The sequence below is a fragment of the Pholis gunnellus genome (genome assembly GCF_910591455.1).
Source record: "Pholis gunnellus genome assembly, chromosome: 8".
NCBI lineage: Eukaryota > Metazoa > Chordata > Actinopteri > Perciformes > Pholidae > Pholis > Pholis gunnellus.
Window position 1 is genome coordinate 6,417,652 of NC_136534.1, and position 19,021 is coordinate 6,436,672.

At 43.2% G+C, this 19,021-nt stretch overlaps 1 protein-coding gene across 1 annotated transcript in view; it reads left to right on the forward strand.

The window, feature by feature from the left end:
* Positions 1-3,809: 3,809 nt before the first annotated feature.
* Positions 3,810-19,021, forward strand: part of LOC306700391 (proprotein convertase subtilisin/kexin type 4-like) — a gene marked incomplete at both ends in the record, with an annotated part of 155,249 nt that continues 140,037 nt past the window's right edge. Inside the window, 2 exons of the mRNA XM_079165400.1 lie at positions 3,810-3,980; positions 18,697-18,789. Of these exons, the coding sequence (XP_079021526.1) occupies positions 3,810-3,980; positions 18,697-18,789 (264 nt within the window). The remainder of the gene's footprint in view (positions 3,981-18,696; positions 18,790-19,021) is intronic.

Sequence of the window (19,021 nt, forward strand, 5' to 3'; positions counted from 1 at the left end):
GTGTGTGTATAACATCAGTGGAGCAATATGAGGACTACATCAGCCATTGCAGGTGTAGTTTCCTTTATCTGTCGATTGGAGGACAGTGTGTGACTAAAAAAGGTCTATTTGCTGAGGTCACCAGCTCAGCATCAAAAAAGGTGTTCCTTGTCCTGCCCTGAAATGTGTAACAATAAGCTAACACGGAGTCTTTGGCTCTAATCCCTGACCCACTAGATGGACCATGGGTTATGGTTCCCCACAGAACAGCTGCTGCTAGGGGTTTAAGATGCATTTCTGCACATAAAAAGAAAAGCCCCCCCCCATGTTATTCTGAGCGTTTATGTATTATTCCAAGATGGTCCCTCTTGCTGCTAACTTTGTAGTCACACCAATAACAATTCCACATTGCATATATCCCAGTCTGGTATGTGAACCAGACCGTGACAAACACAACCATGTTTCCTAGAGTCGCAAGGGAATTGTTGGATGTTTTTACCGTGTTTATTGTCTTGATTGGTGAGATGTTCTGCTCCGGTGGGACAATACAGTTCTATGCTGTTCTATTGGGAATGCTTGCTGACATTGATACTTGGACTCCAGTGAATGGCTCTATGTCGTTTGGCACCCATGCCCTTGCAACTTGCCCTGTGAGCAGTTATAAACATTTTACTGTTGTCAGACACTTTAAATAGTTTGACTTCAAAACAGCCTTCCATAAGTTCTGGTTGGCGTAGCAACAGTGTAAAATAATGTTATCCTATGACCGGTAGTTTGACCTCTGGAAATCCTGTACCATATAATCCCACCATTAACTCCCCCTTTTTTAAGGAGTATAGTCAGAGGCATGTAATGACTTTGCATAATGAGTTACATTCTCTTTTTTTTTTTTCATCGTCTGCTTTCTAAAAGATCTCTGCATTGTACAGGGGAGAGTGCTAGTCCCTTTTATCTCTAGAAAAAAAAACCTTGTGGCTACAGTTTGATCAATTAAACTCCTGAAAGCCCCCCCCCCCTTTCCTTTCATTACTTTGCCTGAGAGGAATATAAAGTTATCAGTCTTCCCAAGCGATATGAGGACGGAAATAAGTAGTTTGTCTATAAAAATGTCCAGGTACTTTATCAGCGTCCCAGTAGGCCCCGAGGCCCAGAGGCCCTGACACTGTTCAATGTGGCTCTCCTGTGCTGCAGTCTGATGTGCTCTCCCTCCCTCTCTCCCTGTCTACTCCATCTCTGCCCGAGGCCCGCTCCTCGCTGGGTGGTGTGCACGACGCTGCCGGCCTTGCACCTCCGGTGGGATTGACTTGGGCCCGGGCCCCAAGTGAGGTTATCGATTTCAATCAGTGGCTTGGGAGATTGGAGCTGAATGATGCTGTAGACTTTAAACGGTGGTCAGCTGCACTGTTTGTTGTTTTGGGGGGAGGGTGTGGGGGAGGGATGCTGCAGGAGGAGGCACTTTGCTTTTGAAGGGAAGTCAGATAAACATACAAACAGAATTATAGATAAAGTGAGAGATCTTAATCTTCTAGTTTGGAGTTCCACTGTGTGTCAGTGGGTGTTTTTGGCGGCAGTATAAAGGCCCCAATAGACCCAAAAAGTACAATAACTTCAGACAATAGATTTCATATTAACAATGATGTAGGGCTGCAACTAACTATTATTTTCATTATCAATTAATATGGTCATTATTACCTTTACAATTAATCGATTCATTGTTAGTTGACCATTCAACTTAACTTAGCTTTAGTTAGCTAGCCAAAAGGCTTTCTGCCTGAAATACCTTACTAGAAGATGTAGTAGTAGTAGTAGTAGTAGTAGTAGCAGTAGTAGCAGTATAAAGAGCTACAAAGTATGTATAGGGAGTGGCTTCTAGTGGATGAATTGGTCATACTCAGGACAGCCAGGAGAACTCAATTTCTACACTTCGTTGACTTATCATTTTCTGTTTTTTACTATAATATTTTCAGTCGCAGTTTGGTTAGGTTTAGAAAGAATAAACATAGCCTACAGTAGGCTACATAATATACATACAGTATCTAATGTTTGCCTTGGTCGGGTGCAAATAGCATTATTTTCTACGGAAGCCTGGATGCTAATAGCATCTGCCTTTATTGCTTGTCAGATGATAGTAAAAAAATCACATGCCTTAGTTTTCATATTCAAATCGCTGATTTTGTGCGACCAAACAGTCCAAAACCCTAAAATATTTTGTTTAATATCATTGCAGACTTACACAGAAACGGCACATGTTCACATTTGAGAAGCTGGAACCGCAGAACTTTCAGCACTTCTGCTTAAGACGTGACTTAAACGATTAAAAGAGGATCAGAATAGTAACTTGCCGAAGAATTTTCCGCCGATAGACTAATCGATTAATCGACTAATAGTCGCAGCTCTCAGTAGATGCAGCCTCTCTGTGTTTAGGAGCTGTGTGTATATGTGGAAAACAACCGGCTGAACACAACAAGTTACATGATTGCTCTCCTAATCACATTCAATATAAACTAATGTGTATATAAAGACCGTGACCGACCTCACGGATCAACAGTAAATGTGCGTTGCATAATCCGGGGGGAGGAGTGGGAGAGCGTAAAACCGTTACTGCTTTTCAATACCGCATCCTTCTAATGTGCATTGGCTGCCTTTTCTTGTTGAGTAGATACTGAGAAGAGTGAGGCAACAACTTTTTGTACCATCATCGTTCACAGGAAAGCGCGCCCGCATAAAGAAAGCGCTGATAAAAGTTCCTGCTTTGCTTAAAGAGGGAAGTTAGTTCACACAATGAAAGTGCCGCTGCTTTTCTGCTCTCAGAAGCATTTGCATCAAGGCCAGGAGATTAAACGTGTGGGTTGGGAACCGGAGAGAGTGCGTTGTCTCGCTCAGTCTCCCCCCCTCCCCCCACCGATGCCAGAGTTCTAGCTTTCATCAGCACTGGGTGAAAGATTTCTCCTGGACGTTCCACTCTCCGTGGCTACAGGTGGGTGGTTCGCATGCGGTAGGTGGCAGCCGCTGTGGATTTCGTGCAGAAGTACAGAGGAGTTGGCTGTGGGCAAATTGCTTCACAATTGCCAATGTTCAATACGCTGAGATGCCGAATCCCACACTCGATAAAGTCATTTGTGCAGCTAGATGGTATTTATCAGAGTGTTATGGTAATATTTGAAATCGTAGGTGTTTGTGTTTTTCTAATATAGATATTCATAATGTCAGTTTTTAGACTTTGTTATGAACAACCAATGGAGGGAGAGTGTATCCAGTACGAATACTGTTGTGTCTCAGTTTACAAAGGAAACTGATGAAGAACTGAACAATGAAAGAGCAGCTATTTTGATTATTGTAATTGGTTGTCTTTTTTCTCAAGTAGAAATGCCAAACAGTTACCGGTTCCAGGGACTGACATGTGAGAATGTGATGCGTTTCTTTGTCATATATGACAGTACATTCATTATCTTTGAAGATTTGGACTCTTGGTCAAACAAAACTAGCTAGAATATGTCATGTCAGGCATTTTTTCCTGATTGGACAAAATACAAAAAGTATTAATCAAACGTAATCAGGAGATCAACTGGAAATGAAATCATCATTAGTTGCAACCCTACTGGGACGCATCTCTTCACTGTCTGATGCGAATAAATGTTATGGATGGCTTTCATTCAGGTGTCACACTGGTTTTACTTCTTAAAGCACACTTTTAACATCACAATGCAATGCAGGAACGGCTGACATAGAGTCCCAGAATTACATACATTATCGAGATGAATTTGTAAAAAGTTGAATAATTGCATTTTTCTGCAGTCATTTTCTCCTCTCTCTTTATTTGTAAAGGCTCCATGTTCGGTGCAGTCCTGCTGGTGCTTGGCTGCCTGCTGCAGAGGAATCTAGTGACCACAGAGGGGCATCGTGGGACCAACCGCTGTGTCTTCTATGCCGTGCAAATGGACGGAGGCACCGGAGCCGCCAGAGCTCTGGCCAAGCAGCACAGACTGGAGTTCATACAACGGGTCAGTGCATGTTTAAAAACCCCTGTTGTTGCCTCCGCATGTGGGCCTGGATTTTTACATTTTATAAATCCAGTTAGTGTTTTTTTTATTTCTTAAAGAGCTGACAAAGTGCTGACTGCTGTTTCCTGTTTGAGGGATATCTGACTTTCATCAAATTACAGCAGCGTTTCTGAATATTTCATATCTGATCAAAGACGCATAGAGTAGGCTGTCCACACACACACACACACACACACACACATTTGAAAAGACACATACATGCACTAAGATGGGCACACAAGTGCACAAATACACACACTTCTATCTAGCCAACCTCAGTTTACGCCTGTGAGAAACTCCTATATGTGGAATAGGCTTTGGAGATGAATGGGTCTTTACCTATTTGCCTGAGTCTTAATCTGTCATGCTGAAATCTTTCCATTTGTCAGAAGACTACATGTGATTTATCCACATCAATACTTTAAAGGTTACTTTGGTTATTGAGTCTGAAAGTGTGTCAGCTCCCTCGTTCTTGGCTGCAATAAAAAAAAAAAGGGCTCAAAGTGCGCCTTGGTTAGGTGGAAAAAAAATTGTAAGAGGGAGTTCAAAGAGGCTGTTCAAGGGCATAACATATTTTGGAATGAACTTCTTCTGATTCTCTTTTATGAAAGATTCACAGTCAGAAAGATTTAAAAGGTAAGAGCCCTTATGAATTGACATACATTCCCAGTGTGCTCCGTTATGTTCAGGATTTTGAAAAGAGATTCTTTTATTTAACTTCTCCTTTTCAAAGAATCAACACAGATTCTTGGGATAAAATTGTACTGTTTGATTAAAAAACATTATGTAAGCAATCCATCATGAAACTTTCAGATGGACAAGCACCCACAGACTGTAAGTGCCCGACCTTATACAGCGAGGATGAGCTATAACATGCGTTACAAAGCATATGGACAGTCCCATTTTAAACTAGAAGGGCAATCCGAGAGCACAGACCTCAACCTATCTCGCAATGTTAAACAAACATTCAGTGTTTCCGCTCTGTGATTCGTATCCGCTCCAAAATGATACAGGTTGTTCCGTGGCCCATGCTACAGCCTTCCACCAACTTTCATGAATATTGGGCCGGTGGTTTTTTCCAGTAATTCTGTTGACATACCAACCAACAAACTAACCAGAAGGGCACTGGGAGAGTGCAGACCTCCGCCGAGGCCATCCTGCAATGTTAATGAAAGTCAAAAATCCAAAATGTGACAGGTTCCTCCTTGGCTACACCCTTCCAGCAAGTTTCATGAAAATCGGACCAATGGTTTTTCCATAATCCTGCTGACAATTAATCCAACAAAATAACAAACCGAACCAAAAACATAACTTCCTTGGGTAATAAGTAAAGCAAAATAGTGGATATCTTGAATTTTTGAGTATTATGTTGTTGATTTTCCTAGTTCTGTTTATAATAGCTTATAGATGGAGCCCTACAGGTGAGAGATCTCAGAAAACCTCACATAGCATCATCACACCCACCGTCTCCAAGAGTCCCATAACAGGATTTGGTGTCACTTCATCCATTTAAAGTGTATCACACGTTTGTTCTTTGGCGGCAGATGCACGTTCCTCCATCGATCTTTGCTCACGGCACGCAATTAAAAAAAAACAACTGTGATTTGAAGTTATTGATAAGTGATACTGGAGGTGTGTGTGTGTGTTTTAACATGATTGATAAGAATTAGAGGGAGTGTCCACCGGCCTGGTGTTCGGCTGTGTGCACCGCTGGCCCTGGGGAACGGGGACGCAAGCTCATTTCAACCTTGGCCCCGCTGCCTCTGCTGCTGCTGCTGCTGCCTGGATCATGAATAAAACATCTCTTTGACCTTTATCAGGAGTGTATTGGACAGTCCACCCCCGTCTCTGTCTTCCTCTCTGCCTGTCTCTCTCTCATTGTCCGTCATGTATGCACACAAACACCTCTGCCTCTCCCTGCATTGTTTTCTGCTCCTTTACACACCACTGATAGTCCCATGATGCAGTGACCACTTGTAATCACCAATACAATAGCGAAAACATTACACATTTATTTATGTACATACGCAGTGCTTTGAAACTATGTCGTTTTCTTAGGTTATGTTATGATTTTAAACTACAACAAGCCGGTAGCAGTGTAGATTCTGCAGTAATCCATTGTCAAGGATACACAGTAAGTGTGTTAATAATATTGTGTGTTAATAATATATCCAACCCAGAGCCACCATATCCTGAGAAGAGCCTCAAACAACCCCCACGTTCACGATCCCCCCAGGTCCAATCTGCTGACTGGTTTTCTTCTACCTGTCTGTCGCCAGAGGCTGATGCTAAATGTCACTGACACCAAATCGCCTTTGTTAAGTCAAACCTATTGTAAATATAGTAATATCAAGGAGAAGCCAGCGTTTGACAATTTGCTGTGATGTGTGTGTGTGTATATATATATATATATATATTTAAAACATTGAAGTGGAATGAAAAGTCTGACAAGCCCCCGCGCCAGCTTGGGAGGATTCTAGTGGTAATGCCGCATGAGCGGAATGGGAATCAAATGTCTCCATGCTGGCACTCAACATACTGTTGGTCTCTTTGATTTAGTGTTCAGCATCCAGGAAAATGTCATCTCGTCTCGCCATTGCGCAGACTTGACATATCCATTTTGCAACTGTGAAATACAGAGGAAAAACAAAGCAAAATACCCGCGATGATGTCTTCATGCCACACGGACAGATTCACCGTGATGCATTGCAGTTGCTTTTTGAAGGTGTCTCTTTGGTATCAGACGCACGAGAGCCTTTCCTGTCGCTCTTTATGATTTCTGATTCAGAGATGGAGTTTATCCGTCCACGTTTATCTTTCACTTGTCTTACACCTTGCTCATATAGAAATGTTTAAAGATAGCTTATAGTTTGTAAACGTTCCTTTTTCCCCCTTCTTTTTAATTGGAGGGAATCGGCTCGCTCCCAGTGATTTGAACATTTGAATTAATGTTAAGAAACAAACACGGCAAACGCAGCGCACCCAGGAAGCTTGTAATTATTACGGCTGTGTGGCAGTACCGGCGTGGATTCAAAGATTACTGTCATACAATGGTGAGCCTCATCTCCAGCCAAGGATGTGGTGGTTTAATGCAATCATTATGAGCCAGAGAGAAAGGGATGCTCTGACTAGGCAGGTAATGGCAGCCATTACAGGTGCAGGGTTTCTCACACAATGACAATGAAAATAAGAACCTGATCGCTATCTAAAATAGATGATTTTCTGTTTCACTTTACGCCTGCACAGAACAACAGTGCAGCGGCTTGATATTACACGCTGATTTAAAAGAGAAGAAGCTTGCAGGCTTACTTACAATACAGCCGACCCAGTTTTAAAATACATCACATGATACTGCATTGTTTACAGGTCTTAGTTCTTGCTTACTTAAGAGTTTGCAAATCCAATTAGAGGCAGATTAGGTCTATGCATTGCATTGTTTTTATTTTAGCTGAGCTCACTCCTTCAAGAATTAAGTGCCTCTGTGTGTGTGTGTGTGTGTGTGTGTGTGTGTGTGTGTGTGTGTGTGTGTGTGTGTGTGTGTGTGTGTGTGTGTGTGTGTGTGTGTGTGCGCGTGTGTGCGCGTGTGTGTGTGTGCGCGCGCGCGACCGTGCAGGGTTTTTGTCTTGAACTCTGACACCAGGAAGTCCCTGGTCTCCAACCAATGGTGAAAGGCCTCCCAGATTCCCCATCTCTCCAGTGAGGTGGAATACTGCTGGCAGATTACCATATCATTACCATATCATTAGCATACCATTACTGCGCCACAGCTTGGCTCGCTGTCTGCGGACGTGCTATCAGCTCATCAGGAGATTCAATCCCCAATCCGCTCCATGCCTCACCCCCCCCCCCCCACATCCCACCCCACCCCGTCCCCTCCCCTCATCTCCCTCTGTACTCACGAGGTGTGTTTTCCATCTGAGTAACGCAGATGTAATTGAGGTAGAGCACTGGATTTACCGTCTAAATGAAATCCCACAAACGCCTCGTGATCAGCAGTCGCACACATTCAGAGAGCCTTTTTTCTGAAACCTTGTCGCGCCGCACCCAATTCAGAATTTCTAATAACCCCCCCCAGAAATGGCCTCAGTCAGATGCTAAGCTATGTCAAGCCTTACTCCGGCTGGATTACTCCAGGCTGTTATGTTACGGTCATATGTGTGTGTGTGCGTGTATCTGGCAAAAAAAAGGCCAATGTGCCCCTTCCTCTCCCTTTTCTGTACCTTGGGGCAGCCAGGGGCGCGGAGAGGGACACCAATCCTCTAATGGTTGGAGGAGAGGGCCCATTCCATTAGTCAGGGGCCCCAGAGTTCACCGCTGCTCCTCGGCGCGAGCAGGGCGGAGAGAGCGAAATGGAAGGCAGGTGTGGGCCGGGGGCAACGCAGAGGGCAACGCTGCACCAGCTGCATGCTGGGAAATGCAGCACTTTTATTTATTTATTTTCTCTCTCCCCCATCTCCACTCCTTCCCTCCCTATTTCGATTTCCTCATGCAAGTACACATGCACACACCTTGTGCGTATAGCATGCACCCCTCACACGCACCCCACACACACACACACACACACACACACACACACACACACACACACACACACACACACACACACTCGCAGTCTGACTTCCTCTCACCCGCTTTTGTCCCCAATTTTAATTCATTCCAGTAAGCTTTTCTCCATTTTCCTTATCTCTTTCTCTCTCCATCACACACTCATTCACTCACGGCTATCTCCATCTCTTTCATTTTCTCTCTCTCTCTTTCCCTCTCTCTCTATTTCTCTCTCTATTTCTCTCTCTCTCTCTATTTCTCTCTCTCTCTATTTCTCTCTCTCTCTCTCTCTTTTTTATTTAATTTTTATTTTTTTTGCTTACTGACCCCCCCCTCCCCTCGCTCCATCCTTGCTCATGCCTCACGCTCATTTGTAAAAGGAGAGAGGACGTGACTGAGGAATATGTGGAGGAGATGTGGTTTCCCTCAGGTGGGAAACTCTAGCGGGAAGAGAAGGAGAAGGGGAAGGAGAAGGAGAAGGGGGTGAGGAGGAGGAGGAACACAGAAATTACGCTACCACTCCCTCTCTTTCCCTTCCTCTCTCTCCCCGGGCTGAGATGATGTATGGCTGCAAAGGCCACATGTTGGCCGTGTGATGGATTAAAGCACTTTGTAGGAAAATTACTGAGAGCGCCTCAGCACACCCGAGTCTAGCCCTTAATAAAACTCTCTTCAATATTGAAATGGGAAGAGAGAGCGAGATAAAGAAGATAAAGGAAGATGGTGGACGAGAGCAGCGAGTGGTGGTAGAAGCACACAAACACGATCGCACACAACACTCTTATAGGTGATATGAAATTTTGTAAAATTGCACATTGTATAGCTTTACTGTGGGATTTTACTACCAGCTTCTCTTTGGAGCGGGTTTATAAATAGAGCTTAGAGAGTGGAAGTAAACCAGATTTTGTGAGGTTGTTGTTTTATTATAAGCTTTGTGAATGGACTTTTATGACATGATTGTCAGTTTTTCCATTTCTCACCCAAAGTACGAAGCCGAGAAAGTTTAAAAAAAAAGTCCAAACCTGTGTAACGTGACAGTGGACTTCAGCTTCAATTTTCACCCGGAAGGAGAATTACATTTCAGGGTTCAAGTAATTGTGATTTTGTGAGAGAGACGGTTTTATTTTGGTTGCTCAGCTCTTAACTGAGCGGGACTCATGAATGACAGACATGTGTGTAGCAGGCCTGTAGCAACCTGGACTTGGAATGTAATAACTTAGGTGGGAGTGGAGTGCAGTAAGCCTGTTAATGTAACGAGCGCATTGCCCGACCGGGCCGGATGCTTGAACTGTGATGTTGCAGCTTGCAGTTTTCTTGAGAACCTCTCGTAAACTTGGGTCCTCGGCGATGCACCTGCCATGTTGTAGACCATCCGCTCATGCAGTCAATGAGCTGTCACGACAAAAATCAGACATTTCTTTTGACGTTTCAGTCTAATCAGTGAATCAAGAAAATAATCCGCACAGTAATCACTCGCGAACATATTAGAATAACGATACTTTACACCCGTTGATGACCACCAGTTCATGGATGTCATTCTTTCACTGTGAAATTATTAGAGCAAGAACCTAAGTTGTGTGAGTAGAATTCCATTTAAAGGGGAAAAGATGTCAATGGATTTAGAGAAGTTCCAGAGTATTAAAAGAGACCTATGTTTTAATGTTTTAATTTTTGTCTTGTTTGTTTATTTACTTTGGTAATCATAGGTTCAATCCTTGTTGTTTTTTGAGGACTTGTACAAGTGCCAGGTGTGATGGAGTTGAGACAAAGTGGAATTCTTCGCTAAGATTCTGTTTTTGTCACTTTAATGTGGACTGTAGAACCCCTCACGCCCCCTCTCATCGCCTGCATTTCCTGCCAATACTGTAACCAACAAGGCTTAACTGCTCACCCCATTTAGCCCCTAGCATCCCTCTCCATCACCCGGCCCTCCTCCCATCCCTCCTTTCTGCTGCTCCGCATTTGGGGCTGTGGAGGCCACAGCTCCTGTAGGGCTGTTAGTATACACACCAGCTGCTGTTTTCTCCATAGGGTGGGCTGCCTCACGTGGCTCTCTCACACTGCTTCAATGACTCTTGATGTCTGTGTTTGTTTTTGTTTATCCTTCATGCTTTTCCCTTCCATCGCTCCCTCCCTCCATCTCTGCCGCTCTCTCCTCTTTCTGTCTGGCTGTCGGAGGCCGTCAGCAGCAGCGGGGCATGCATCCCGTGGATGCTGCAGCCCTGAGACTACTGACACTGAGCCCAACTCTACTGAACTGATGGTCAGATGCTGGACTACATATCAGGCTTTAGGCCTTTACACACCAGGGGTTTAATTCGCACATCAATATGTTTTTTTTTCAAAATGGTGTTATTGTAATGAATACTTTCACACAACACAAGAATATTACGTGGCAAAAAACGAGGACGAGGTCTCAAGTTGTGTGGAACGGACATATTCAACCAAAGGCAGCGCAGGCCAGATCCACTCCTTCCGTTCTTACCTTTTACAATAACAGCTCAAGACATATTCAACCGTTCACCAGAGGTAGCTAATATTCACTCTGAGCTTTTCAATAAAAGGAGACTCTAGGTTCCCAGTAGCTGATCCCTATTCCTGTCAACAATGTGATCGCCAATGTCTCCGTGTCTCGTCGGTGGTGTTTTAGTGTTGGTCCTTGTGTTTCTCAGATTTGACACATTTCCCATTAACCTTGCTGCTTCAATGAATAGTAGGAAGGAGAAAGAAAGAAATATACAACTAGACTATCAGAAATAAAGAAATAAATGAATATTTAATATTGTAATATTGAATTTATAATAAATTGTATCAGTGGGTGGGCATGGAAGGTGACAGACAAATAGCTGGAATAATGACAAGTGGGAAAATGTATGTTAATGTGACGGGTGTGTATGCTTGTATGTGCGTGTGTACAAAAATAGAGGAAAATGACATAAAAACCTGATTTGATTTTTTTAAACAACCATTTAACAGAACACCGACCTGTTATTATGACCTTATAAAGTTGTTATTAGGAACTTAATACAGTGGGCAGGATTAGCATTTATCTTGAATGGTGTTATTCCAATATTCCCTCTCCTTTTTAGCTCTTTTTTGTCCTCCACCATCTCTGGAGGGAAAACCCTGGCTCTTAAGCTGCTCAAGGCCCCACTGTCTTCACCAGCTAGTTGCTAACATTGCCTGTCTGGCATTCGGTGCAGCACAGTTAGCTTCCTCTTTGATACTATGCATTGAAGTATAGTAAGAAGTTAGTTTTCGTCTCTGCTAACTGATCGGCATTTAGCATTTATTCTGGTATCCTATCAAGTAAAACATTAATTGTTTACAAAAAAAAAAAGGAGATGAACCGGTGTGTCTAAATGCATCAGACTTTTAATGCGGATGTTGGCAGATTGGCCTTCAGCAAAGATGATTTAAAAAGGTAAAAGGAGTTTCAAACAAATCATCACAACACTTCATATCAAGTCACGATTTTAATGTCTTTTAGCAAACAAAAAGAAGAACTTAACAGAAAGTAAAAGGACACAAACAAATATACAAAATGTTACAAAAAACAGACATTAAGGAACAAAAGATAAAACACTTGGATCACAATACCTGCCGCTCTTATTGAACAGGTGTGACTCACGGTGCCTTAAATCTGCTTCTTCCTTTAAGTGAGTTGTTTTGAATTGTGATGCTTGGGTCTTTCAATCATACGCTGTGCAGTATGATAATCTGATTCGACACTTGAAGAGGGACCAAAGCCATTTCTTATCCGTAGGAATCAATAACAAACTGGTGAAGAAAAATGTGGAATAACTAAACTTATTTTAGAGAAATGACTGACGCATTGACTACACATAACAAAAATGCTTCCTGACATAATGGGGGAATTGTACTATAAAATCATTTGGCAACCATCTCCATCAATAGACTCCTGTGATGAGCTTTTACAGTTAAATGAACATCAGACACTTGCCTCAATGATTATTCAATCCAGTTTCGTGACAGATTTATTTTTCCCAAATCAAGACTTAGGACTGATCTTTTCATTATCTCGGTTTTGGTGGTCTTGACTACAACTCAAACGCACAGTGTGCCCCACTTATTTTCTTTCACTGTTCTCTCTTCTTGTTCCTGAGGCTGCACTTTAAGTAGATGCTAAAACAAAATAAAAAAAAGCCACTATGGGATAATTACAATTCTGCTCTTTAATTGATAAATCTATTATTCTTCTTTGTCTTCGCTCTGACTTCCAACTCGCATAATTGCAAGTGATTTTTGTCGGGGGTCCAACAGTCTTAAGTCCAATATTTACTCCTTATGGGAGCTCTTTTTTTATCAGTGGTTCCTCTCAGCAGTAGTAGCCACATCCGCAGCTGATCCAAGCTATTTTTTTGTTTCCTTATCATAATGTAGTGTGCAGCATATTGCATGAGACTACCTTTCAGTTGTTTAAAGGAACTTCAGAAAGTCCACGCAGACTTTTTGTGCATACATCTTAATACCTTATCTGAAGCGAGAGCATGTCATGGTTATCATCCAGTGGATACAGTTTATAGTTCAGTTAATGGCTAGCTGTGTGGCCTCACAGCAAGAATGCCCTGTGTTTCAATACACTGGCTACTGTGTGCCTGTTCTCCCGATGTCTCTGGCTTTTCCACCTACAATCCTAAAACATGCCGGTTAGATTATTTGGAAACTCTAATTGCACATAAATGTGACTGGTACCTTATGTTAATGCAATCAGCGTATTGTTTATCTGCATTACTTTTTTTGCATTACAAATACAGACGACCGACATGGTTGTTTCCGAGCACATTTGAGCTGAAAAGGCATGCAGGTTGGTGGTTAGCTCGTCGTCTTTGCGATCTTTTAAACCGAGGACGGGAGGTGATGTCAGGTGAGAATCGCTGTTTTATACAGCTATACTTTCACAGTTCATCTCGCACATGAACTCAAATAAACCTCTGCAAACAGGCTTGATGTGAATAGATTCAATATTCCTCCCGCTGGGAAGCAAACCATGTTAGTCTTCTTTCAATTACACGGGAATCATAAAAAGCTTAAGCTTTCAATCTGCATAGGGCAAAATACTCTAAATTATAGTTTGGATTTCCTCTTGTGGTAACAGTGGGGTCCATATATTGCATCCTGGGAGACCTTTTCTTTTGTTCATTAAGCTTTAACTTACCACTGCTCATGTGAGAGTGCGTTTGATTTGATGATCTAGTTTTTTATTTAATCCCCCAAATTTTCTCCACTCTTGAAACATACTTTTTCCTTAATATACACAAAAGTATTTTCCACAAGAGTTCTCAATCAAGACAATAGCCAAATGATTGCCCGAACATGCAAGAGTTGTTAATAATGGTGTATTAATACTTGAAATGACACTTAAACAGGACAATCTCCGATTGAATTTACATTTCAGATGGGAGGAAGTTGATATTCATGTATCGTGAACATCTGTCAGTACCCTGTATTTTTGATTTGCTGCAGCAACACAGTCAAGCCCACGTATCGTCCTCTGAAAGCTGTGCAGCACTCTCCTTACAGCAGCAGTGCCGTTATGCTAATCCCCTCTTCACCAGCGCCTTGGACTAAGGTCATTCGTTGGAGAGATTCAGTTAAGCAATCAGGACCCTGAGAAGAGCATTTTCAATAGTCCTGTCTGTCAGCTTATATCTCTGTCTGGAGTCTGAAGGTCTAGTTGAATTGAGGTGTTGTCCTCAGTCCGAGAAGAGGGCGATAGGCCAAGGTGCTGTGTCTCCATGTGCACCATATCAGTGTCACAGATTCAATATCCACGTGTTGCTTTAGAAAAAAACTCAGAAGGACTCTCAAGTGGTTTATGTTCCTCAGAACTTGGATCGTTGCATTTCAATCAATAACAAACAAGTAACATGTGGGAGTTGAGTCTGAGACGCTATTTATCCGATTTAAATACACTTTGGAACAAAGTTCCGCAATAGGACGAACACAAACGGATTAGTTTTGGCTTTGGAAAGCCCCACAAGGTTTTTTATTTTCATTTTTTCATGTAATTTTGTTACTCGTCAAGTGCGTGTATGTGTATATGTGTGTGTGTGTGTGTGTGTGTGTGTGTGTGTGTGTGTGTATATATATAAATATTATGTTGAATTTTCATCCGTTTTTATTCAATCTAACAAATGACACACACACACACATATATATATATAGCCACATTCGACATGTCCTATATGACATAATCTGCTGCCATTGTTTTCATGCATTGGGAACCTAATGGAGGTGACACACAGGTGATCTGTCTTACAGTTGGCTCAATGGCAGCACGATAAAGATAAATGTTCACATAAACCACAACTTAGTGGTCCTAAGTCTGTGCGAAGTTTGATTTTTAGGGCCTTAATATTCTCGGACAGGATTCAAGTGATCTAAAACAGAACGCTTCACTGTAACAAGGTGTTTCGATAAATAACCAATATTTGATGGATGTTGACATCAGTCATGCCCCCTACAGTAGCAGTCTCTAAGATCCATTATCTACACTGTTTATGGATCCGCTATGTAATAGATCTACCTCTGACTGCAGACGGCTCGGACGTCCCAATTCACGTCAAGCTTACTTAGCTCATCGTGCAATGACTCAAGTACACTGTGTGTGTGTGTGTGTGTGTGTGTGTGTGTGTGTGTGTGTTTGAAAACTCTCATGATTAGTGTTCTCAGTGACTGGCTGGCTGACGGGGTTGATTTGTCCGACAGTGCTGTGTGTCAGGCAGGCCCGCCGTCCACACCGGAGAACATGAGTGAAGGAGCGGATAATTGATAGTGACAAGGCGCTCCCAGCCTTAATTGCTGCTGGTGAATTAGATTACCTTTTCAAAGTGCCTTCATTAGCGGAGGGAGAGCCATACCAACGGTCCCCTGATTGGCCTCATATTGTTTTGCTGTGAACCTGCTCTGGCAGGGCACAAGGATGTGTGTGTATGTGTGTGTGTGTGTGTGTTTTATTTTTTGGGATGGAAATTGCTCACTAATTTTCATGTACAGCTGTAGTTTGACGGTGTGTACATGTGTGTGCGTTATGCACATCCAGTGTCAATAATGTCAAGCTGTCAAAGTGACACATTTAGCAGGAAGTGCTTCTCTGTTTCTATGGGCCGCTGACTGCGTTCACAGTTGTAAAGGGTTGGTTCACACAAATTACAAACAACAGATTGTCTCACTGAGCTGTCTAGACAAATAGTTTTGGCTTTATTTGTTTTGAGATATTTGCCTCTGGATTTACACCTCAGTGCACTGGGAGTGAATGGAAAATTGCGAGAGAAGGACTAAACAGCAATCCAAAAAAAAAAAAAAAGAAGAAATAAAAGCTGGAACAACTTTCTACAGAGGAAATAGTTCCTCTAGAAGCTGTTGAGTGTGAGATCTGGAGACTACAGTGCAGTCAAAGGCAGGGGGGACGAGATGCTTCCGTGGCTCAGCAGGTGGAGCGGGTCATCCACTAATCGCAGGGTGAGCGTCTCATTCTGTCCACGTCCTGTGCCTTGCATGGTTGCCCACCGCCGTCAGCGCGTGAATGTGAATGAGTATTGTAAAGAGCTTAAGATGAAAGCGCTATATAATTGCAGTCCATTTACCATCACTTAAATAGCTATTATCTTGGCTAAACAAAAACTCTACAGCCAGCAAGCCGATTTAACTAGAACTGTACATGAGTGTCAGGCTGATAGCTGAAGCTGGCATGTACCTGTGTCTTTAAGAAAAGGACTGGCATGAGACACGAACATTAGGGAACATGTAGGGATTCACTGATACGTTATTATAACTATATGCTCTGTTTGTATCTGGAAAACACAATGTTGCATTTAAAAATGTCAGCAACAAAGTTATTGTTAGAACTGTAATGGTATTAGTAAGTACTCATACTGGTACTCGGTATTGGCAAGTACTCAAAATGTAACTATCGGTGCATCCCTGCCCACGTTATGTTTTTGCTGTAATTCATCCATTACCTGTCATTAACTCGTTAGGCTACTTGTAACATATGAGACGGACAAAAGAAAATAAAGGTAGATATTTCATAGTAAATTAGAAAAGAGCCATACCTGAGCCGGACTCGTGGGGTTCAGAACTTTAATGTGGCTCTAAGAAGATATCTGTCAAGCTATGGTGCTAAAAATGACACACTAAGCTACAAGTGAAGTCAAGGATATGGCAAGAGCTTCCTACTGGTGCCAACCTTCCCACAGACAGACAGACAGACAGACAGACACCACCCAGCATAGTAACTATCCGCTCACAGGATCAGGACCAAGGAGAGCGCCACAGAGTAACACAGACACTGCATCTAAAGAGACATAATGCTATTATGTTCAAATGTGTTTATTCCCAATGCTTTTTTCTCTTGTTTTTTTCCAGTGAGATCAAAGGTCAAGGAGGTCAGTAGTTACAGCACCCACGGGGCTGGTAGCTTCAGCAAGGGCGATCTTGGTTTTATAAAGACTTGAACCCTTAGGACTCCAGTTGATGAGTAGTTTCTGTGATCCTGCTGCCAGTATAAATACAAACAAAACAACACCCTAAAAGATAGCAATTTTGTAGTAGAGGAGTTATCATTCCATGCAGATGGTGACATAAGCTTCTTTAAAAAAAAAAAAACACTTCCTGCCCAAACCCAAAAGTCCCAAACCTAAAGTCTACCCCCTCTTCATCCTCCGCAGCAACAGTTTCAGCTTCAGCCACCCTTCCTCATCCCATTTCCATATCCGTCTCCACTCACTGCTCCATCACCAGCTCTCCATCACCCCCCACCATCCCAAAAACCCAATGGCGTCCCCCGTCCCTGTCACGGGCTTCATCCCTGCCCCAGCCAGCCTGCAGCTCCCCTGCTGAGTTAAATGGAGTGTGCCGGCGTCAGGGGAGTCAGTGTGTGCTCAGTTCAGCTCAGCTCAGCTGGGCTGCCAGCGTTATAAACTTACTGTGCGATTATTGTCAGAGCGAGACTCCCCCCACCCAGGAGGTCCGCGCTGATGGGTACCATGTCACCGGGTACAGCCCGCCACGGAGGGAGGGATGAGAGCGCAAACGAGGGATGGGAACGCGGGTGAGAAAAGGACACGGGCAAGGAAGAGCAGTTCTGTTGGTGGGAGTGATGCGGAAAGGGGATCGAGGGAGAAAGGATAGAATGAGACGGAGGAATAAGAACAAGCAGGAGGGCAGAGAATCATCAAAGGAAGGAAAAAGCCAAGCTGAGCAAGGAAAGACTGATGTAAACCTATCTCAGCAGACAAAGACGAGGGAAGACACACAGAGGGGGAAATAAAGAGGGAAAAACAGAAGAATAATGCACCGAGAGAAGAAAGAGAGGCAGCAGGGAAATCAACAGAGGGGAGGGGGGGGGGAGCGCCGGTGGAAAAGAAAGGCAAAGAGAGAAATTAGAGAGAACATTTTCAAGCGGGTGATGTGTGCTGTGATTGTTTTCTCTCTCTCCTTCTCTCTCTCTCCCTCTCTCGATCTAAACGGTCGGGATGTGGCCTGTATCTGCCGGCAAGAAGGAACTCAATTTGGGACAATTTACTCTGCAGTCTCAGCCCTGATGCACCTCGGGGACAGAGAATAGAGAGAATGAATGTGAAGGGAGATAGAATCAGCAAGACGCACACACACACACAGACACACTAACACGCACACACGCACACACAACGTGCGCCTTGCACACAATTGCCGTCGAGTAGATTTCACTTAGTTAGTTCTAACTCTCCCAGGCGGTCAATACGATTTCGGTTTATAAGGCTTGGAAATGAAAAGCCCAGGATAAGGTTAGATAAACTGTGTGCTATTTGATTTCGGCCCACCTCTTGCAGGAAAACCCACACAAGACAGATGGCCGGAGGGGATACGCTGATATCATGTTGTGCGAAGGGTCATGTGGGTGATTAAGGCTGAACGCATTATGCGTTTCGACCCTCGCACTGAATGTGTATTGGTCTCTGTGTAATGATGAAAACCTTTTTATGATTTTCCACGCATCTGAGTTTATGAGGGCACAATATTTTCACAAATTCTTGAATAAAAGGTGCTCAACCAAGCCAATCGTGTGTTCTGTAAACCATTCAATGGTTTTACGTCCTGACCACAACACGTGTTTCTATGCCGACAGGTTGGCAGCCTGGAGGACGTGTACACCCTCAGAGACAGCAGGGGGCGCCCTGACAGAGCCACCTTTGAGAGCAGACTTTCAACAGCAGTAGGGGTAAGTATTTCAACTGTTCCATTCAACACACACCGCTAAATAAAATCCCCGTCGCACTTTAGGATCTAGAGACGGCCTCCGAGCTGCAGGTTTCCCAAAAGAAGCCGCTCTGAGGCTGTTGGGTTTTTTTCTTGGCCTGACTCTCGCTGTCTGTGTAACACAGCGGGAAATGGATTTGTAACTACAGCAAATCAGAGCGTTCAGCTACTTAGACGTGACTGTTTGATACATT